Source organism: Manis javanica, chromosome 9 (genome assembly GCF_040802235.1).
Source record: "Manis javanica isolate MJ-LG chromosome 9, MJ_LKY, whole genome shotgun sequence".
Lineage (NCBI taxonomy): Eukaryota > Metazoa > Chordata > Mammalia > Pholidota > Manidae > Manis > Manis javanica.
Genome location: NC_133164.1, coordinates 73,033,031 through 73,055,784, shown reverse-complemented (window position 1 = coordinate 73,055,784; position 22,754 = coordinate 73,033,031). Strand labels below are relative to the sequence as shown.

The 22,754-nt window shown below is 43.8% G+C and overlaps 1 protein-coding gene and 1 long non-coding RNA gene across 8 annotated transcripts in view; one reads left to right on the top strand and one right to left on the bottom strand.

Annotated features, from left to right (window-relative positions):
* Positions 1–10,116, top strand: part of LOC140843405 (bromodomain adjacent to zinc finger domain protein 2B-like) — a 29,538-nt gene extending 19,422 nt beyond the window's left edge. For 3 of the 7 annotated variants that reach the window (XR_012121135.1, XR_012121134.1, XR_012121136.1), the window contains 4 exons: positions 318–572; positions 1,518–2,341; positions 3,136–3,341; positions 7,920–8,342. Coding sequence is in view for 2 of the 7 variants with exons in the window: in XM_073212778.1 (XP_073068879.1) it covers positions 401–411; positions 2,267–2,341; positions 3,136–3,388 (339 nt within the window). In the remaining 5 variants the exon portion in view is untranslated. Of the gene's footprint in view, positions 1–317; positions 573–1,517; positions 2,342–3,135; positions 4,231–7,919; positions 8,343–8,468 lie in introns of those variants that run through there. The other 4 variants (XR_012121133.1, XR_012121137.1, XM_073212779.1 and 1 more) reach the window with 4 other exon arrangements.
* LOC140843406 (uncharacterized) lies at positions 420–21,932 on the bottom strand. Its single transcript, XR_012121138.1, has 3 exons — positions 21,074–21,932; positions 19,726–19,803; positions 420–554 (listed from the first exon to the last, which is right to left on the bottom strand). It is a non-coding gene; the product is annotated as an uncharacterized lncRNA (long non-coding RNA).
* Positions 21,933–22,754: the final 822 nt, after the last annotated feature.

Sequence of the window (22,754 nt, the reverse complement as noted above, 5' to 3'; positions counted from 1 at the left end):
GAAATACTCATTTCTTATGTTGCTCCAGTCATGTAACCCATGTTCTATCAGTATATGTTAATTAAAATTTGTGTTCTCTTTTCAGAGTTCTGAGTTCGTATTGAGTTCAACTGAAATTTATTGATGGCTGCTTGGTTTCAAAATCCTGTGCTTAGTACTATGGGGTTGCAGAAATGTCCTCAGGGAACCCACAGTCTAGACAGAAAACCACTGGTAGAACTCAAGAGCAAAGAAAGATAGCAACCTGTTCTATTTCAGAAGATCTGAAGTCATAGCCTTTTTACTTAATTAGCTTTTTATTTTATTTTATTTTTCAGCCTTTGCCAGAGTTGCCTCATGTTCCAGGACTTGTTCTCTCTGGAAGTACATTTTCAGACTGTCTCATGGTGGTGCAGTTCTTATGAAACTTTGGTAAAGTTTTGGGCTTTGATGTGAATATTGATGTTCCATGCGTGAGTGTTCTTCAAGAGGGATTGCTAAATATAGGGGACAGCATAGGTGAAGTACAAGACTTGCTTGTGAGGCTTCTCTCAGCTGCTGTATGTGATCCAGATCTAATTACAGGATACAAGGTAAAAAAAAACAAAATACAAAAGCTAATTTTAATTTGTACCCTCAGTGCATTGATAGCTGGCTTTAGCATATTAGCAGAAGAGTGTATACACACTGATCCAGTTTTTTCCACATCTCACAAAGTTAAGTGTAGATTTGCATTCAGTTGCAAATGGTTCACATCTAGGAAAACCTGGTTCATAAGGCCTAGGGAATGTGGATATTCCCAAATTACTCTAATTTTCCTCTAGCTTTTGGCCAAAACCAAGCTGACTTAAGGAAAGTGATATTCAGCAAAAGAGAATTTATAGATCATAAAGAATTAAAATTTATGTATGCCTTTTGAAATTATGCTGTGTGCTCTCAATCACTGTGAATAAATGGAGGCTAATGGCAGCACCTCTAAGATCAGCATGTTAAGGCTCTGTACCTCTCAGTGGATACTCAAGAAATTCAAATTTATCATAATTCCAGCTAAGATACACATTTCAGTCAGCTTTGCTGTAGATAATATGGTGGAGAGAGATGTTCCCAGATGCATCAGTTGCTTGTTCTTCCATTTTCCTATTTAGTATACCAGACAATAAAGTCCATGACACTCTAGAGCTGGAAAACACAACAATAGTGCCCCTGGAACTCCCGCAACCACTACTGATAGAACGCCTAGATAAAGCCTTAGAAAGCTTGAGATAGTTTCTGTAGTCGAAGAAGGTATGGTATCTACTCATCTGTTTACATACTCTCCTTCCCGCGTGTTAAACCAAGGGTCTAAAGAAGGAATGGAAAGATGCAAGTACTCAAATGCTTGTCTATTATCTGTTGCCTATTTTATCTTCATGTAAAGTGTGAATAAAGCCCTTTTCAGTAATATATAGATAATATAATAACAATATTTTAAAATCTTAATTGTTTTTATGTTCTGTATGGTTAGGGTTAGTACTGACAAAAATGCCAAACTTTTGTAGGCCGAAACAGCCCTTGGAGAACATTTGCTGAATGTTGGTGTGAATCGAGACAATGTTTCTGAGACCTTGCAGATCTTTATGGAAGCCCGTTGTGGACAGACTGAGCTCACTGAAAGCCTGAGGACCATGTTGTCTTTGCAACCATTTTGTTTACTTGATAATTCTGTTAATTATTCATATAAGGAAACATAAAAATAGTTTTTTCTTACTATGGCACCGGAATGTAGCACCTTTGCAAGAACCCGGAATTTTTTCTTTCTTTGACATTTTTCAGTGATAAATAACTACCTGATCTTCCTTTGCAGCCATTAATAGAATTATCCAGCTTTTTATTTTATGTGCTAATAACTATTTAATATTATTCGTTTATTGATGTATTGTACTTTTTAAAAACTTACATTTAAGAGTTGAAGTAAATTTTGCACTCTAGTATTTCAAGTTTTGGTGGACAAATCCATATTCACCTTGTTCTTGCTATTCATTGTTTTACTTATCTTAATTATGTTACTTTTAGCTCTTTACCTTTCTAGGAAAAGGACCAATCCATATATTTCAGAGCCATGCATTTCTACCATTGATGGACATATTAAGTCTTCTGTACATCTCTTAGCTGCGTTACTGTATTGATACAATTTTTTATTTGTTGTTGCTACTCATTGACATCATTTTTACTTAGCAAGAAATGGCAACAGTTCACATGGTGAGAAATTAATCCATTTCTGTCTTCTAATAAATTTTTGTATTGACAGTGAAATTGACAAGAACATTGATTATATGTCAAACTTGAGGAGAGATAAACGGGTGGTAGAAGGTCAACTCCACAAGTAAGTCCTGTTTTATTAAAGTTAGTATATTGTTTCCCATTGTCCAAATTCGCCAGTAAAACATAAATTGCAAAGATAGAGTTTAAACTTTATTTGTCTAAGAAATAAAAAAAGTTAAAGCTTAGTTAAGATGAACTAAGAAATTAATAAAACCCAGGGTGAGAGTCTGCAATGGACAAAAGTTGTAATTAGAGTCATTGAACATCTTATGCTTCAAAGTTAGAAGAAAGTCAGTTTCCCTTTCTGATCTCACAGTCAAGCAATCGCGTTTTCTTAGATTGTTGTTGCTATCAAGTTATGTTTGTCATATGTAGAATCTGTTTAGAACTACCTCTTTTTAAAATTGCTTTCTAATTAAAGTTTGCTTTCATAGAGTCTAAAATATCCAAATGTATTCAGAATTAAAACTTAGCTTTCTGCCAGGAAATATAATGCTGAAATTAGTCAATTTCTATGTAAGAAGATATTTCTTTGCATAATTTGAACAGAAATTTATACAGTCTGATAGCATGGGATCAAGAATTATCATTGGTCATTGCTAGAGTTACTTTTTATCAGCTTTCTAAGTTTTTTTTTTAATATGTTCTGATCCCAAAGAGATCCAGAATAATTCTTAAAAGTCAATATATTCTGTAATTTCTGGAAACATATTTCTTGAATTTCCTTAATTCTAATTTTATTGCCATCGACTTATTACTCACCCATAAGGCATTTTTGCTTAAAACTCACATTATTCTCTCTCAAAATATGAAGAGAAGCTTTTCTTGTGCATAATAATTTTGTTACATTTAAAGGCTCAGAATCATTCATGCTAAGAAAGCAGGCAAGAGAGACACTAAAGGTGGTGTCGATCTTGAAGAAGAGCAGCACGTGTCGGCCACCCCCACAGCAGAATGCAAGCGAAGAAGGAAGGGCGGGGACAGTGATGCTGACGGCGACGAGGAGGAGGAGGAGGAAGACAAGGAAGACAAAAAAGGAAAGAAAATCGATGTCTGTGAAGGTGAAGTAATCAAGTTTGGGTGGATTTGGGTTTTAAGTCCATTTTGAACGCTTACTTGCCTCCGTTTCTTCATCTGAAAACTGAATATTTATAACAATCACCTCATAAAATTTTTTGTGATGGTTTAATAATTGCCCACACGTAGGATGGACTTACACTGAATAAACAAAGTCAACTTTTTCTTTGTATAGAACATATTGAGAGTTCTTCAAAGAACCATGCAGATTCTTAATTTCATATATCCTCTTTCATTCTGGTAAAATACTAGCTTATATGTGTACAATACTTCCTGCCTTGAAAGTATTGTCACATTTAGTGAAAGTGATGTATTTCTCAAGCATCACTTTATTATGTGCCTAGCTCTGGGCACTTTTGATTAAAGATGAGTAAGGTATTGAAAGTCCTCTCTCAACTTGCAGTCTCATTGAGGAAGATTTGCCATAAGAAAATGTAATGTACTACATGTTAACTGCTTTGCTGGTGGTATTTACTCTGTGCTAGGCAGGCAGAAAGGAAGGGCATTGAACCTTTATGAGAAATTGGTCCTCATGAAGGCTTTCTGGGCCCATTGGCTGAGGCTAAAAGGTGGGCTGAATGTTAACCTGGGGAAGAACCGGTAGAAAAGTGCTCAGGCAGAAAGAACAGCATAAACGGACGTAGAAATCTGAGAGCACGATGCGCTTTAAGTGACTGACAAGTGCCTCATTGTTATTAGAGAGCCTCCTAGCAACAACTATGAACTGGTATTTATACTTTTTTGGTAAGAGGAAACCATTGCTTCCTCTTTGTAAGTAACAGAATGACAGAGTCACACTTGGGTTTTTTTAGTGGCTCACTATGGCAGCTCCATGGAAAATAGAAATAGATTTGGGGTAGGGCAAGATCAGATGTGGAAAGATCAGTCAGGAGATGTTGCAAGAGTTTAGTGAGTTGTAGGGTCCAAAATGAGCCTGATGGTAGTTGGGAAGAAGGAGGAAAAGATTTCAGTAAATACATAGGAAGAAGAATGAGTAGTATTTGAACTGGTAGGTTGATGGAAGGGTAGGATTGATTCCCAACCATCTGGTTTGCATTCTTGCCATGAACTGAGTTAGAGAAATCAGGAGGAACAGAGTAAATAGATGATAGAGGAGGAGGGGAGTGCAGAACAGATAACGGGAGACAAGAAATAATGGTCGGTTTATTTTGGACATGTGAAGTTTGAGGTGCCTATGCAGCAGTTCTGCAGTAAGTTGGATATAAGAATATGAAGCCTAAAGATGAGTTCAGTCATGAAAATATAGATCTGAAAGTTATTCACACAGACAATAGTTTAAAATCATGAGGTGGGTGATTTTCGTACAGTTGGATTGGTTTAGGGAACAGAGTAGCAGACTGAAGTTGGAACCTCGGGGGATGTCAGTATTTAAGAAGACCCCATAGGGCTCCTTGTTGAAGAAGGAGCAGTTGTAGAGGTAGGAGATGTCTGTAATGGGTCAAGGATCTCTGAGGCCATCTCCAGAGTCAGTGACTCACTAGGAAGGCTCACACATCAGAATCAGCAGAGAGAAAAGGCATGTGAGCCACGGCCCAGAGGAAACCAGACCCACAATGTTAAGTCTTTTCCAAGTAGAGTCACACAGGATGGCCTTAAGTCCCCTAGGAATGGGTTATGACAAGTATAAAATTCCCAGGAGAAAAACAGGTGTTCAGTATGCACCCCATTGTTAGCACAGTTGGGTTCCAGTGAGCCAATCTTATCAGCGTGGGAGGAAACCGTCTGAAAGACAAGTTCCCAGACACCAGCCAGGAACCAGCCTTGTACGCGGGCCTTTCAAAGGAGAGCAGTCAGATCTGCAATCTCAACTCTTTTCTACACATGTAGTAGTAGCAAAAATCAAGAACACTGAACATTTCAAAAAGGAGGGAGTGATAAACAATGTTAATTCAGCAGGAGTCTAGTGTCTGTTGGATTGGGCAAGGCAGAGGTCACTGGGGACCAGAGGCAGCACAGTTGTTAGATGGGTCCGAGCAGGAGCTGGGTGGTGATGGATCAAGAGCAATAGAAGGTGAGGTGATGATGACTTCTGTAAGCATTGTGCCTCAGAGGAAAAGTTGGTTCCTAAAGGGGGACAGATACCAAGGATTACTCAGATGTGAAAGGCTAAATTTGATTTCGGGTTGAAGGGAAAGAGTCAGTAAGAGAGGGGGTTGAAGAGATAAAGAAAATAATGGGCCATGGTAGATAAACACTACTAAAATTTATTACTGATTATTTAAACATCATTAATGTTTCTTAAACCACATGTATCATTTAAAGTGACTTTTTTATGAGTACTGAATTACAGAGTTAGATTATAGGGTTTCATTGATCAAAATCCTGGCAAATGTATATGTTATTAATGTGAGAAAACAGTTTAAAAACTTCTTAAGATAATTATTTTAGGACCTAACAAGTCAAAATGACATTTATTTTAAGTGATTTTAGAGTTATTTGTTATGATGAAGAACTGGTAGCCACTTATCAATTGCCTAAAAAATGTTAACTATTTAATGAGCCCAATGATAAGATAGATACATTATTCCTCAAAAAGCAGGTTTAGATTCTTGATTAAAGTTTAGAGACAGTGCCAGGAATTAAAACTCCCTAGAAGATTAATTTCAGGGATTCTTTCTGTTGAGACCCATGTGCTGGCTTTCAGTTAGAAGGTCCTGCCCTTGACTAAGTCATCCCCCTTTGTCTCAAAGATGATTCCCTCTTCTCCACACTCCTCATTCCTTCAGCACATGGAGTCTGTATACCTAAACCTTAGAATTGTGTTGAAACCTATGTAGGCTTTAACTTCACAAGTTGGCCTGGTAACGGGTTATGTGGATGATTGAACTTTGACACATAGGGACATACAATGGCCTCTCTTTGGGTTGGGAAATCATGGAGAACCACAGCAGGGACAGGTTCTTTGTGCCTAGTCTCCTTGCTTTTCTCTCTGACCTGTCAAGTTCTACACATGTCTTAAAATTATAAGGACTATTAGCCAAAACGCCTTTGCTTTAAACAAACCTTAGTAGACACTTTACTTCCTTTTCAGCTTAGGGAGAGTCTTAGAAACAGCAGTAAGTTTATTTGACTGATACACAGTTACTTTGATGTCTTTTGTAAGTATTTTTTATTACTGTTGCTTGAATTGTATTTTTGTATAAGCGTATTATCAAACATTTGCCCTGCGAGTCAAAAGGTCACTTTAGAATCATACAGACATGTAATTATGTAATTATCTATTTGAGGGTCATTGGGCCTGTTCTCTTTTAAGGTTTCTTTCCTGAAGTAGAAATTGTGTTACTGTTAGCACAAGTAATATGCCTAAATGCCTCTGTAACTTGCTCCCCTGAATTGGATGCGAAGTAGATAAATGATAGATAATACTAAAGCTCATGAGGCTTTCTTTTCATTTCCTTTTGTTGGGGAGATAACTATACTCATCCAGAAATATCTGGTCATGAGTGGTTGGTGTCAGTGTGGCTTTTTAAAAATGCTTCTAGAAAGTGAGCACCAGAAACAAATTTTATTTTTTTAAACCTAAGAGGTACCTGCATTTTCTAGGTACAATTTTCAGAAAGAGGGAAAGTAACCAGTTTGCATACTGTGTGCCTGGACGTTTGCTGGTTACTTTCACATCTGTTCTTCTCAGCCCTCACAAATGCCCCCATGTTACAGGAAATGTTCTTATCAATTTACAGATAAGGAAATAGTCTTAGATGAGTTACGTAGTTTGCCCATAGGAAGTAAGTAGCGTGGCTAAGATACAAAGAAAATACATGTACCTTTTACTTCATGCTTTCCCTCTAAAACATATAATTTCGTGGTTGTTTTTCTCTATTCGTTTTCTAGAATGAAAGATTTCATGTAATCACTAGTAAAATACCACTTTGGAAATTAGTAGTATATATTGGAGGTATTAATTTTCTTCTAACAGCTCAATGTGTTCAAAATATAACATCTTCTTTGCCCTAAAAATGACTCCTTCAGTGAATGGTACCAGTATTTTAGAACTATTGCCGTATTATCTTTGTAAGCATAGTTCTCATGTTTAACCTCCCTCAAAAGATCATGTTATTGACCATGGTCAAGCATTTATAGCTCTAGATCGTTTAACCCTGAACTCATCCTTGCCTCATCTCCTGTTTTACCTCTTCTTGTACCTTTCATGTCAAGATACATCAGACTCTTTCTGGAATGCCCTGCCCTCTTTCCTCTGATCCATCGAATCCGAACCACTCTTTGGTAGCTAATTAAGACACAACTTGTTCCATGTAGCCTCTCTTTGTAAGGATTCCCACTAAAAGTAATCTCACCTTCTCCTGAACTCCATGACTCTTAAACTCTACCTCTTTTGGGGTCCCTATGGCTTCCTCTGTGTAGTGGTTTTTATTTTCTTAGTGTGATGTGCATGTGTCTCCCTACCAGATGATTAATTTACAAAGAACCAAGAGATGAGGCTATCCTAGTGCTTTGCATATAGGAGGCCTTCATCAAATATTCACTGATTGATTGAATAAATCTTAAAACCAGCAAATCATACTGTAGTTTTTCGTGTATAGGATGAAGGTGACCAAGCAGCAAGTCTTGAAGAGCTAGAAAAACAGACTGAAAAGCTGAGTAAAGTAAGCACTTTACAGATTACAGCTTACATCATTTTTGCAATGTTTTAAAAATCCACGTTGTATGGGATTCCTTTTTTCTGACTGCTAAATAAAAGCAAGCTTCTTGTAAGTAATTATAATGGGGAGCTACAGAAACATTCTCACAACTGAACCATAAAAGTTTCTTGCCAATGTTAAAGGCCTGCCTCTTAAGACATGGTGCTAACTTAATCAATAGCTATATTCTTTAGCTCTTTATTTAAATACAATATATCAATAAATGCTTGGTTTTATTTCTTGGAATTCATTACTTTTTAAATTCAGTCAGATTTCATGGTAATAGTTTCAGCATCCTGAGTTTTATTTTTCTTTAGTGTATTTGTAGGTTTTATTTGCACTGGAAACTGTACATATATGTACTTCTCCTGTAAAATGGAATTTCAGTAGCATTAGTGAAGTATTTCAGCATTAGTATTATGAGATATCTGTATTTTATGTCATTATTAGATTCATCACACAGTTATTCCAAAATTCAGTCATATGCTGCCTAAGTTTTGCAACATGTCTGGTATGACCCTGAGCTCCTCAAGGAAGAGCATCAAGTGAACTGGTGACAACACAGGTGAGGTCCCAGGGGTGCCCAGGTGTGGGGATGCTCACACCGGGGGTGGCTTGCACAGCATGGGCAGGGGTGTTGCTAGCAGATCAAGCAGAAATTTCGAGTGAATGTTAAATGGGAAAAGCCATGAATTCAGGCACTGCTACTGATAGGGTCACAATTTCCCATCAAGTTCCTGAAAACTGAAGAGAATTAGCCTCCAAGGCTGTTGGATGGTGGGGGCCTGGCACCTGACGCCAACTCATCTTGAGGAGAAGGAGAGTGAGGCCAAACGAGCACAAGGGAGGGCTGAGCACCTCTCAGCCTGGACTCAAGTGATGGTTGAGAATGTGCTGCAAGCCCGTAGCCGCCAAGCCATCGTGCAGCAGAGGCTGGGGTCTCATGCGGCCCTGCCAGCAGCGTGGTGGAAGGCACACACTGGGCTGAGCCCAGCCCGTCTCTTGGCCCCAGAGCACTGACATGCTGGGAAAGGCCAAGGTGCCAGAATCTGGGCTGCCCACCAGAACCGCTGTGCCGGGTTGGCAGCAGGCCACTGGGCGCTGCACTTCCTGGTGGCTGTCCTGCTCCCACTGCCACAAGGATCGGGACCCTTCATGAAAGGGGCTCACGGAGCAAAGCAGGGTCCAGGAGGAGACAGGTGTGCAGAGGGCAGGAGCTGCCAGGCTCCCCATAAAACTGGTGGCAGAGCTGGGACCAGAGAGGGTAGAGGGTAGGCCACACTGCCAGGGTACCCAGGGACTCACAGGAGTTCAGCAGTTAGACACAGGAGAGCAAAGCGTGGATACCAACAGAAGGTGGGATGCTGGAGTCCAAGGGGCCTTTCTAAGAGTGAATGGAAGGTAGGTGGGGAGTTCTGGAGAGCCAGCGTTGGCAGACCCCCTGAGACCTACCCAGGTGCAGCCGGCTGGGGAGGAAACTGCCATGGAGTCCCAAGGGGTGCGCTTCCTGCCTGGAAGGTCCCACGTGGCAAGCACGGGTGGGAAGGACCAGCGCATCCGTCCTCCGACATCCCACACGTGGGACATGAGAGCACCCTAGATGCCTGAGAGAAAAAGAGCAGGCTTCATGGAGGCATCGAGTTGGAAGTCCGGGCTTGGCAGCAGGAGGCTGGGGTGGCTGAGAGGAGGTGCCAGGTGGGGACCACACCTCCTCCAAACAGGCAGTGGTGAATGTGCCACTTGGGAGGTGCCACTTCCTCACACAGCTCCCAGGAGGTTCCCCACCAGAGCCAGGGTGACGGCGAAGCAGCAGGCGTGGGACGAGCCCAGGCCCACCAGGAGGGTGGGAGGCTCCTGGAGACATGCGGACAGTGCCAGAGAGGAAGTTCTTTGGGAGATCTGGGGGCAAGTCAGGACTGGGTAGCCAAGTCAGGCGCCCTGGCTGTGCAGGCCCGCGAGGGTCACAAGCCCACCTGGCTCGGCTGAGAAGAGGCTGCGGGAACCCAGACACTGGGGTGTGAGCAATCATGACACAGCTCAGTGGCCAAGGGAGTGGATGCCAGCAGATGTCAGAAAACGTCTGAATCATGGGGAGACTAAGAGCAGCCGTCACATAAGCTGCTGGGCACCAGGGAGCACCAACCAGGGCCAGAGACGCTGGGGGGAGCAGGAAGGGGGACACAGGCCTGGCCGGCCACGGGCTTCTGGCTCTGCAGTCCTGCCCATTAGAACTCAGGCATTGGCTGAGCCCCCTGGCCGATAGCTTGTGGCTTGTGGATGCAGGATAGCTCCTGCCGCCCCTTCATTTCCCGCCTTTCTGTCTGTGTGTGCCCTGGGTGCCTTAGGGGCTCTCCTCAACTCCCGTTTAGGGGCTACTGTCTGTCACAGTCGACACTTTGGGCTAACTCTACATCCTCCCTTCTCTCCAGCCCTAGCACATGGAGGGTCCCACGTGGTGAGCACAGGGGTGGGAACACTAACTCTACCGTAACCTACCCGTACCCATACCTTAAACCCTAACCCATACCGTAACTAACCCCTAATCTTAACCCCTAACCTGTACCTGTACCCTGACCTCTAACCTGTACCCTAACTTTAACCCGATCCCTAACCCTAACCCATACCCCAACCCATATCCTAACCTTATCCCTAACCCATTCCCATACCCTAATCCTAACCTGTTCCTGTACCCTTACCCGTTCCCATATCCTAACCCTAACCCATTCCCGTATCCTAACCCTAACTAACCCTAAGCTGTTCTTGTACCCTATCCCTAGTTCTCACTCCTTCTCTTCCTATAGCCTGGTTTCAAACAAACCCCCTATAACAAACCCTACACTTCACTGTGTTCTAATCCTCCATCTCTTAAATGTTAGGCATTATTTTAGTCCTAAATATCTAAATTATGAAATCCCAAAGCTCTGAACCCTTAAATTCCAAATGTAAGCATCGGTATTAACTAAGTGAAGTTACAGGAAAAAAGAATATTATGCGAACGTGTTTTCTTTATAAACATTAGCAATGAATAATCACAAAAGGAATTTTTTAATTCTCTACTAAATGTCAACATTACTAAAATACTTGGGAACAGACTACAGACTTAATTAAAGTACAAGTATTATACATTGAAAATTAAAAAACATTGATAATAGGAAAAATGAAGAAAAGCTAAATAAATGTAAGGTCCTGCCATGGTGATGGCAGACTTAATATCTCTAAGATGGCAATGGCACAAATGCAACCTATAGCCTCAACGTGGTTCCTGTGAAAATTCCCAAAGCCTTTTGGGAAGAAATGCACCCGCTGATCCTGTCACATATGAAATTGCAAGGGACCCAAATGAGCCCTTGAAAAGAATCTTGAAAAAGAAAATCAGAGCTGGAGGCACAGGCTTCCCAAAATCAAATCTTAGTACAAACTTAACATTAAATGAAACACTGTGACACTGTCAGAAAGATACGCAGTTGACCCTTGGTCCATAGGCATGTGAACTCCATAGGTCCACTTAAATCATTTTTCCCCCCACAAATATATTGGAAAAATGTTAAGTCAACAATTTGAAACATTGCCTTTTCTATAGCTTACTTTCCTGTGAGAATACAGCGCATAATATGTATAACATACAAAATATTGTTAATCGAGTGTTTATATTATTGGTAAGGCTTCCAGTCAAAATAGGCGATCAGTTTTAGGATAACAAAGTTTTGGTGGAGTCAGATGTTTTATGTATATTGGGACTCTGCAGGTTGTCAGCACCACTAACCCCCATGTTGTTCAAGGGTTGACTGTATATATAGATCAACGTATCTGAATGGAAAGCCCAGAAATGGCCCTAACCACCAATGGCTAGTTGATTTCTGACAAGGGTGGACAACATTAAGTTATGGAGAAAAAGTGTCTTTCCAGTAAATGATGTTTGGCAACCAGTTGTCCACATACAGAAGAATGAAAATGAACCCTAACTCATATCACATACAAATATTAACTCAAAATACGTAAGGGCTTACGTGTAATAGGTAAAACATGGGGATAAATGTTCATGACCTTGGATTTAGCTATGGTTTCTCACATCTGAAACCAAAGTACAAGCAACAAGAGAAAGAATAAATTAATTTCCTTCAAATTAAAATCTTTTCTGCATCAAAAGATACCAACCAAGAAGTGAAAAGACAGTCACAGAATAGAAAATATCTGCACATTGTACATCTGACAAGAGCCTCTTATCCAGAATGCACCACGAACTTGTATACTGCAAGAAGACAACATCCCAATTTCTTAAGTGGGTGAGAGACTCCAAGACATACAAACGCACAACAAGCACATGGAAAGGTGTCACACAGAATTCCCTGCACACACATGGGAATGGCTGAAAATCAGGAAAACTGAAAATCACATGTTGCCAAGGATGCAGAGGAATTGGAGCCCCTAACCTTTGATTGTGGAAATGTAAAACATGCAGCCTGTGTACAACAGCTTGGTGTTTCCTCATAAAGATAAAATACAATTACTGAATTGTGGTTATACACCCACTCCTAGATAATACCACAAAGAAATGACAATGATGTTGAAACAGAAACTGGCCCACGAGTTCTTGGCAGCATTGTTCACCACAGCAAAAAGTCAGGAACAACTTGAGTGCCCATCAAGGGGTGAATGGATGGATAAAACCTGGTTGATCCATAAACTGCATTTTTCTGCCATATAAAGAAACAAAGGAAAATGGTCCACAGCCTCATTTGAAACAGTGTAGGAAGGGGGGAGGGCGTCTCCAGAAACTTGAACATACAGTTAATGTATGAGCAGCAATTCCGCTTCAGGGTCTCTGCCCAAACCACACGAAAGCAGGGACTTAGATATTTGGACACCCATGTTCACAATTGCATGACTCACAATGGTTAAAAGGTGGAGAGGACCCACGTGTCCACAGACAAATGGATGAACAAAGTGTGGTCTCCACACAGTGGAGTGAACAAGGGAGTCCTGGCACCTGCTGCATGGATGGACCTTAAAGCCATTTTGCTCAGTGAAATGCACCAGTCACAGAAGGATGAATATTATGTGATCCCACTTATGTGAGATCTGGCAGAGCCCAACTGAGCTCAAGTCTCTGGAACAGTTCCAGAGAAAGGAAATGGGATCAGAATGGAAAGACATTTGCACACAGCTGGGGTAGGTGGGAACAGCTGTGCAGGCTCTGTGCACTGGATTATCATGTGGAGACCCTAATGCTTCTCTTATTTAGGGTCAGGTGGTGGCTCCCTGGAAACTTGTCCCTATTTGGGGTAGAGGCCAAGAGCATTTTGTGTGAAGTGGTGGGTGCGGTAAAGTGGGATTCTGGAGAATTCAGTGTAAAGACTGTACTGACACTGAAAGTTTTCTAGATGCTTGAAATTGCTGTAAAGTAAATTACTTTGCAAAACAGCCATGTCAGTCCTGCACCAGAAGAGCAGAGCAGGCATTACACCCGGTCACAGAGGCCAAGCCCTCCCCATTCAGTTCACCCGAAGTGGAGCGCTACTCAGCCTGCAGGGGTCACTACAAGGCCCATGGTAAAATTCCCTTGCAGACACTGGGCTTGGTTGTTGGGACGACCTGGAGTGGAACAGTGGGATTTTTAAATTCCAATTTCCACACCGCTCCACCAAAAACCTGTTACAGCTAAAAATAAAATCAAGAATCTTGCAGGATACAAAATCAATATACAGAAGTTGTTTGCTTCTGTTCACCAATAACCAACCACCAGAAAGAGAGATTAAGAAAACAATGCCCTTTACAACTGCATCATAAAGAATAAAGTACTTAAGGACAAGCCTAACCAATGATGCGGGAGGCTTGAGGCCTGAGCTCTGAACACTGAGGACACTGCAGACCTAGACAGGAGAGTTAGGTTATTACAAGTCCCCTCCACCCACAGCAACCTGCAGACTCCGTGGGAACCCCCACCGAAACTCCACCGCACTTCACACAGAAGCAAACACCCAACAGGCTGAATGGAACCGCATGGGACCCCATCCCCGCAGCCGTCCTGAGAAAGCAGAGCCCGGGCATCATGCCCTGACCTCCCACTTCACTGTGGACCTGTAGCAACCAAGACCCTGTGAGGCGCCAAGTAGAAGTGGGTGTGGAAACAGGACACCAGGTGCCCTTCATCCCCCAACCTGATCGGCTGAAGAATCGGCTCAACGAGGCCCCAGGCGCAGGCCGTGGGTGGGGGCCGCCCTCAGGGAGCTGGGCTGTGTGCCATGCTGTGCCCGGGGAGCCTCCCAGGCGGACCCCACCTCGGGGACCCTTCCCAGGAAACTGCCCCATGTGCAGGGCACACAGCAAGGGCTGCAGCCCGGGTAAGCGGGTCGCTTAAGCAGCCAAGTCCCCTCCGTCCCCTTTCCCATCTCAGAGCCTTGTTAGGAAGGACGCCTGCAGTCTGGAGGGCATCCCGCAGGTGCAGCCAATCCACCCGCTGCATGGGGCCCGAGGTGCGCAGCACGGAGACACGGGCTCCCGGGGACGCACTGGACGCTGCACATCCGCCCCAGCCCAGTCTCAGCCTGCGCCCTGAACTCGCCCTGAGTCACACCCGCCATACCCCGAACTCACCCGCACCTGCCTCAGCCCAGACTCTGCAATATGGTTCCCATCGCAGGCCTTCCTCTCCCAGGCCCTGAAGAAGAGCGCTCGGCAGGCAGTGCACGGAGAGCCTCTCCTTACCTTTCCCTACTGCAGCTCCTCAGAAAACAGAGCTGTCATTGCAGACGCGACCCGCGGTGTCACGGAGCTGCAGGGGAGCCGGAGCAATTCCAGCACCAGTCAGAGCTGGGAGAAAAGTCCTGCGACCTGACCGCGCATGCGCTCCGCTGGTTCACAAAGAGGGCAGAGGCGCCATCTGTGGGCCACAGTGAGCGGTGCAGGACCCCGCTCACAGCTCAGGGAAGGTGGTGCCCTCTTGTGGCTAAACTGATGAACCACACATCTTTGGAAATTCAAGCCGCAATGGGCACAAATTTCCTGTGTCTTCTCCACTTTGTTTGAGAGTGAAAGGAATGAAATGAAGTAGACACAGGCTTTACAACTTACACCAAAATTAACTCAAAATTCCCCATAGGCATGTTCCTTAGGAAACTAAAAATAGAAATACCATTTGACCCAGGAATTCCACTCTTAGGAATTTACCCAAAGAATATAATTTCACAGATTGAAAATGACATATGCACCCCTATATTTGTTGCAGCACTATTTACAATAGCCAAGATATAGAAGCAAGAAGCAACCTAAATATCCATCAGTAGATGAATGGATAATGAAGATGTGGTACATACACACAATGGAATACTACTCAGCCATAAGAAGAAAACAAATCCAACCACTTGCAACAACATGGATGGAGCTGGAAGATATGATGCTCAGTGAAATAAGCCAGGTGGAGAAAGACAAATACCAAATGATTCCCCTCATTTGTGGAGTACAACAGCAGAGTAAAACTGAAGGACCGAAACAGAAACAGACTCACAGACTCCAAGAAGGTAATAGCGGTTAACCAAAGAGGAGGGTGGGGGAGGGCAGGTGAGGAAGGAGGGAGAAGGGGATTGAGGGGTATTATGATTGGCACACATGGTGTGGGGGATCACGGGGAAGACAGTGTAGAACAGAGAAGACAAGTAGTGACTCTGTGGCATCTTACTACACTGATGGACAGTGACTGCAATGGGTTAAGGAGGGGACTCGATAATATGGGTGAATGTAGTAACTGCAGTGTTTCTTCATGTAAAACTTTCATAAGAGTATATCAATAATACCTTAATTAAAATTTTTTCTAATAGTACACTCATTAAAAAATTCTCCATGGGCACATTTTTTATTCAAAATTATAAAATTTGTAGGTAACAGCAAAATCTACACAACTTTACTGAAGACTTTCACCACCCAACACCAAAGGCCTATCCGCAAAAGAAAAATAATCACATGGGCTTAATAGAATTATAATTTCTACTCTAAAAGACCTTGTTCAGAGAACCCAAACACAAGACACAAACTGAAAGAAAATATTTTCAAAATACATATTTGATAAAGGATTTCTACTCAAGATATACAAAAATCCATAAAACAAAAATGAGCCATAACAAATATTTTACAATTAAAAAAAGTCTCACCTTAACATCCAAGAATTACATTGCCAGTATTTAGACAACTGCTTTGAAAAACTATGCCCCAACAAAAGCCACCATGCAATTTTACACAATAGCTCTATTCATAAAGGCTAAAAACTTAAAGAAATCAGGACGTGTTTCAGTAGATGAATGCTTTGGCAAACTGGGGTACATCCGTAACATTTCACTACAACTTGTACAATGAAATGTACAGTGATTTGCCCAGTGAATTTGGTGCCTTGATCACTGGAGGTTACAGGTCTGGTGTAAGAAATGGTTTCTAACAGCTTCTTTGGGATTACGAAGGCATCGGCCGGCCTTGGGCCAGCAGAAGGCTTCATTCTTCCCTGTGCAGTTGGAGCGCCATCACCCTCCCAGTACACCACATGGATGTGTTCGCCAACCTGGAAGCTCTCCAAATTCCATATTTTGAGACACAGGTATGGTGTATTATTGGCTCCATTTTTATCCCCTCCCCTTTCTCTGGAGAATGGAGGGGTGACGCTGAAAATCCCAAACTTCTCATCATGGCTTGGGCTTTCTGCCTGTCAGACAACCAAGCAGAACCCACCCAGAACCACCTACTTAGAACAAAAGATGCCACTATTACTCAGGAAATCCCCAGGGCTTTAGGAACCCAGTGTCAGGAACGAGGCCCAGACCAATATGCATGTTTTCTATTGTACTCCCGTGTTCATAGTGGCACATCCCAGGGAGAGGGTTGGGAATTCGTTTTTCCACTATTCCCATGAGGAGAAGGACATAAAACAGAAACTAAGTTGAGTTATACAAAATATATAATGTGTGACCCCAAGATGTACGGACTGAGATTCCAACCAAAAGGCCAATGTGGCCATAGTGACAAGTATCAGCTTCCAGGGCTATGTGAGGGTCTGACAGGCAGTTTCTCTAACTGTCCATTTGCAGCTCTGGGTGGGGAGTGAAGGCCCCTCCCCCACGGTGATGGAAAGAGCCCTGTGATCAGAGGGGAAGCCTCTCTTTTTTAAAATTCCATATTAAATGATGTGAATAATAATAAATACTATAGAATAGACTTAAGGAGCAAATCATGTACATTGAAAATAATAAAGCATTGATAATTTAAAAACAATAAAAGAGCTAAATACATTTAAAGGGAACTCATGTTGATGGAAATACTTAAATACTGTTAAAGTGGCAATGACTCAAATACACCCTACAGAGTCAACATGATTTCTTTGAAAATTCACACAGCCTTTAATGTACCAGCTGATCCTGACACATGGAGTATCAAGGGACCCCAAAGAGGCCTTGAAAACAATCTTGAAAAAGAAAATCAAAGGGGGAGGCTCATGGCCCCCAAGATCAAATCTTAGTACAAAGTAACAGTAAATAAAACACTGTGACACTGGCATAAACATACACAGTTGGCCCTTGGACAGCAGGGGTGTGAACTGCCCAGGTCCACTTGAGTGGATTTTTTTCCACAAATATATAGAAAAAGTGTTTAAAGACTTAAGACAATTTGAAACATTTGCTTTTTTCTACCTTGCCTTACTGTTAGAATACAGCACAAAAATATATGTATAGTGTACAAAATATGCGTTAATTGAGTGTCTATATTATTGGTAAGGCTTCCAGTCAAAATAGGCAACCAGTTTTAGGATAATACTTTACTTTTGGGGGAGTCAGATGTTTCATGTGGATTCTGACTCTGTGGGATGTGAGCTACACAAACCCCCATGTAGTCCAAAGGTCAACTGCATGTATAGATCAGCACAACTGAGAGGAAAGCCCAGAAATGACCACAACCATCTACAGTCATTTAATTTCTGACAAGGGTGGACAACATTAAATTAGGGAAAGAATGGTCTTTTCAGCAAATGGTGCTGGGCAAATGGCTGTCCCGGTGCAGAGAAATGAAACTGGACCCTTAGTACATACCACATATAAAAATTAACTCAAGGTAAAGCACTTACATATAATAGGTAATATTATAGACTCTAGAAGAAAACATGAGGAGAAACCTTCATGATGTTGGATTTAGCCATGGTTTCTCAGATATGACACCAAAGGGCAAGCAACAAAGAAAGCATAAATTAAAGTTCTCCCAAATTAAAAACTTTTCTGCATCAAAAGTCACCAACCATAATGTGAAAAACAGCCACAGGATGGAAGAAAATATCTGCACATTGTACATCTTACAAGAGCCTGTTATCCAGAAAACACCACAAACTCATACAGGGCAACAAGACAACAACCCAAATTTTAAATTGGACAAAAGACTCCAGCTAAGACACACAAACATTCAACAAGCACGTGACCAGGCATCACACAGCATTAGTCATAATGGAAATGCAAATTAGATCACAGTGACCACCTACTGCAAGCACACGGCAATGGCCATACTCCGGAAAATTCAAAACCACATGCTGTCAAGGATGTAGAGGAATTGGAGCCCCTAACCTTTGCTTGTGGAAATGTAAAACATGCAGCCTGTGTACAACAGCTTGCCATTTCCTCATAATATATAATGCAATTACCTAATTGTGGGTTAACACCCACTCCTAGATACACACCCCAAAGAAATGAAAACGTTGTTCAAACAGAAACTGGCCCAAGAGTTCTTGGCAGCACTGCTGACCACAGCAAAAAGGCAGAAACAACCCTGATGCCCATTAAGGGGTAAACAGATGAACAAAACAGGGTTGACCCACAAACTGCATTATTCTGCCAAATACAGAAATAAAGTGGTCCAAAGCTGCTTTGAAGAGAGAGAGAGAGAGAGAGTGTGTGTGTGTGTGTGTGTGTAGGGCATCCCCAGAAGCTAGAGTATAGAATTAACATATGATTAGCGATTCCTGTGTGTGTGTGTGTGTGTGTGTGATCCCCAGAAGCTAGAGTATAGAATTAACATATGATTAGTGATTCCATTTCAGGGCATTTGCCCAAATGACATGAAAGCAGGGGCTTAGATATTTGCACATCCATATTCAGAGCTTCATTACTCACAACAGCCTGAAGGTATCCACAGACACATGAAAAAAATGTGGTCTCTACACAGTGGAGTAAACAAGGAGTCCTAGAACCTGCTACACAGATGGAACCTAAAGTCGTTCTGCTCAGTGAAATGCGCCCCTCAAAGAAGGACAAATATTATGTGATCCCACTTGTCCAAGGTCCCTGAGAGCCCAACTGAGGTAGAATCTCGGGAACTGTTCCAGAAAAAGGAAACTGCATCAGGATAGAAAGACGTGTGCACACAGCTGGTGCGGGTGGTGACAGCTACCGTGGGTCTGTGCATTGGATCACCATGTGGAGACCCTAATACTCCCTGGGATCATGTCCCTGTTTGGGGTAGATGCTACAGCATTTTGTGTGAAGTGGCAACTGTGGTAAAGTGAGACGCTGGGGAATTCAGTAAAATGAGAATTTGTACTGACACTGCAAGTTTTCTGTATGTTTGAAATTTCTGGAAAGTAAATTACTTTGCCAAACAACCATGAGAAAAGCAGAGCAGACATCACACTCCGTCAACAGAGGCCAAGGCCTCCCCATCCAGTTCACCTGATGGGGGCGCTACTCACCTTGCAGGGGTCCAGGGGTCACTAGAAGTCACGAGGGAGGATCCCCTGTAGCCACTGGGCCTTGGGCGTTGGGACGACCTGAGGTACCAACAGTGGGATTTTAGAATTCCAATTTCCCACAGCACTCCACCAAAGACCTTTTAGAACTAAAAATAAACTTGTAAGGTACAAAAGTTGGTTGCTTGTATTCACTAATAACCATCACAGAAATTACGAAAACAATGCTCTTTACAATTGCATCATAGAGAATAAAGTGCTGTGGGTAAAACTGCAGTATTTCTAGAATCTCTCGCCTGGCCTTGGTGCATCTCTGTATCAATAGCTGTTTCCAAAGGGTGGAGAGAAGTAGTCCATCTCTATCAACAGGTAATTACAAGGGTGAGCAAGAGCATATCTGGACTGGAGAAGTTGGGTGGGACCTCCCTTCTGCAGCTGCGTTGTGCGAGACACTGGCTAGTAAGCAAGAAACAGGTTTCTCCCACTTTATTTCTCACTTTGACTGATTTCGGTTCAAAGGTATTTTGCCCCGGAATTTTCCCCCAGAGTTACAAGTACCTAAGAACAAATGTAACCAAGGAGGTGGGAGGCCTCAGCTCCAAAACACTGGATACTGAGGATGTGGACGGGAAGGGTTAGGTTATTACAAGTCCATCTGTCCACAGCAACGTGCAGACTAGGTGCAACCCCCACCAAAATTTCGTCCACATCTCACAGAAGCAAACACCCTACAGGTTGGACAGAACCGCACGGGACCCCTATCCCCACAGACGTCTTGGGAAAGCAGAGCCGGGACATCGCACCAGGACCTCCCACTACACTGCGGGGCTGCAGCAAACGTGACCCGTCACAGCACCCAAGCAGACGCAGGCGTGGAAACAGACACCGGGAACCCTCCGCCCCCCCCAAACTTGCCCGAGGAGGCGGCTCACGAGGCCCTGGGTCCCGGCCGCGGGTGGGCGCCACCCTCAGGGAGCTGGGCTGGGTCAGCGCCACGCTGCACCCCAGGGGCCTCCCAGGCGGCCTCCACCCCGCGGACCCTTCCCAGGAACCCGCCCCGTGCACTCGGCACAGAGCAAGGCCTGCGCCCCACTTCCCAGGCCGCTTCAGCAACCAAGTCCCCTCCTCCCCGCTTCCAGTTTCAGAGCCTCGTTCAGGAAGGATGCCTGGGGCCCGGATGGCGTCCCGCAGCTGCGGCCAATCCACCTGCCGCACGGAGCCCGGGGCGTACAGCGCGGAGACACGGGCTCCCGAGGACGCGGTGGGCGCTGCACACCCGCCCTGGCGAGGACTCAGCCACGCCCCGAACTCGCCCCGAGCACCGCCTGCCGCGCTCGCAGCCTGAACTCACGCGCGCCCGCCACGTCTCCAAACTCCGCCAACACCCTGTTTGCGGCCGCAGGCCCTTGCTCGCCCGGTCCCTTAAGAGGAGCGCTCAGCAGGCGGCGCACGGGGAGCCTCTCCTCATCTTTCCTTCCTGTGGCTCCCAAGGAAACCGAGCTGTCACTGCAGACGCTGCGGGCGGGGTCCCAGAGCGGCGGCAGGTTCTGAGCAAATCCGTCACCTGGCAGCCGGATGCTGAGGCAACGCTCGGGGACTGGATGCGCATGCGCCCCAAGGGTCCGCGCGGTGAGCAGAGGCGCCCCCTGCGGGCCTTAGTGGGCTGTGCAGGACGAGCGCTCACAGCTCGGAATAGGCGGTGTCCTCCCGCAGACAGGAAAATCAAACTGCAATGGGCTGGAATTCCCCGTGTTCTCTGAACAGTCAAGGAGCAATTCGTTGGACACCATAAGGAATCAAATTGAAGGCACTGGGGGGAGGGGTGAGCACGTCAGACACTGATGACTTGCCAAAATTCTCGGCTGCTGCTCCCTCCCAACCTGAAAAATGTGTCTTAGGCTAGCCAATCTTCCCGCTGCTGTAAATTTAAGCTCTGCCTTCCCCTACCATCTTTAAAAACTCTCTGCCTGTCTACTTTCACATGACTTCTCCAGACTGTGACAGCCAGACCGCGGAACCTCGCCTGGGGGCATTTAAATAAATTACCTGGCCCTTTGTTGCCTCTCTTTGCCTGCTTATTTCGGGTAGAATTTATCTTAACATTTGGTGCAAAAACCTGGGACTGCAGGCACAACGTGATGGCAAGTCTAGCTTGGCTTTCTGGCCTCCAGAGGCTTTAAAAGTTCAATCTGAAATTCCTTACAAAAAGTTCCAGCAAAGCACATTTAAAAGAGCCCATGTAATCAATTGCTCTTCTTTCTGCACTTATGCAAATAATTAAGCCAAGTGTTAACTATTTTCTTGACCTGGTTGCTTCTAATAAAAATGAGGGTGATTTTAGAAAAAAGTATTGTTTCAATAATCCAGTCTTTTCTATACTACATTCTAATACTAGTCATTGAGATGTAAACTCAATCCAGAATTTTAGTTTCCCCATAATACCTGGCTATGATTCTCAATTAGACTCTTCATATTTCTAGTTCTCATATTCAGCCATGAATTCTTAAACTCATCAAGTTTGTCCTTCCAGAATAGAAGTGCCAACTTTCCGAAGCCCTCTCAACTGACCAGTAATAAAAACCTAGCTGCACCCTTTACTGTGCCCCTTCTCAGCATGAAGCAGCCAGAGGTGTCATCGCCCCTTTTCCCTGGCAGCAGCTAAAGCCTCTATCTATAGAAGAGAAAATGAGACAGGGATCATGAGCTTAGGCAGTGTAGAGTAGGAGCCTCTAGAAAAGGTAAGGCAAGATATTTGCAGTCAGAGCAATGTAACTACATGCTACGAAACCTCCCCACAACACCTCTTGTCAGCCAGAAGTAGCCAGATCAAGTCATTGCCCATTGTGACCAAAAGGCTGAAATGTAAGGTTGAAGGCACTGGAGTGAGGGGTGAGCACGTCAGACACTGATGACGTGCCAAAATCCCCAGCTGCTGCCGCCTCCCAACCTGAAAAATGTGCCTTAGGCTAGCCAATCCTTGCGCCGCTGTAAATTTAAGCTCTGCCACCCCCTACCTTCTTTAAAAACTCGCT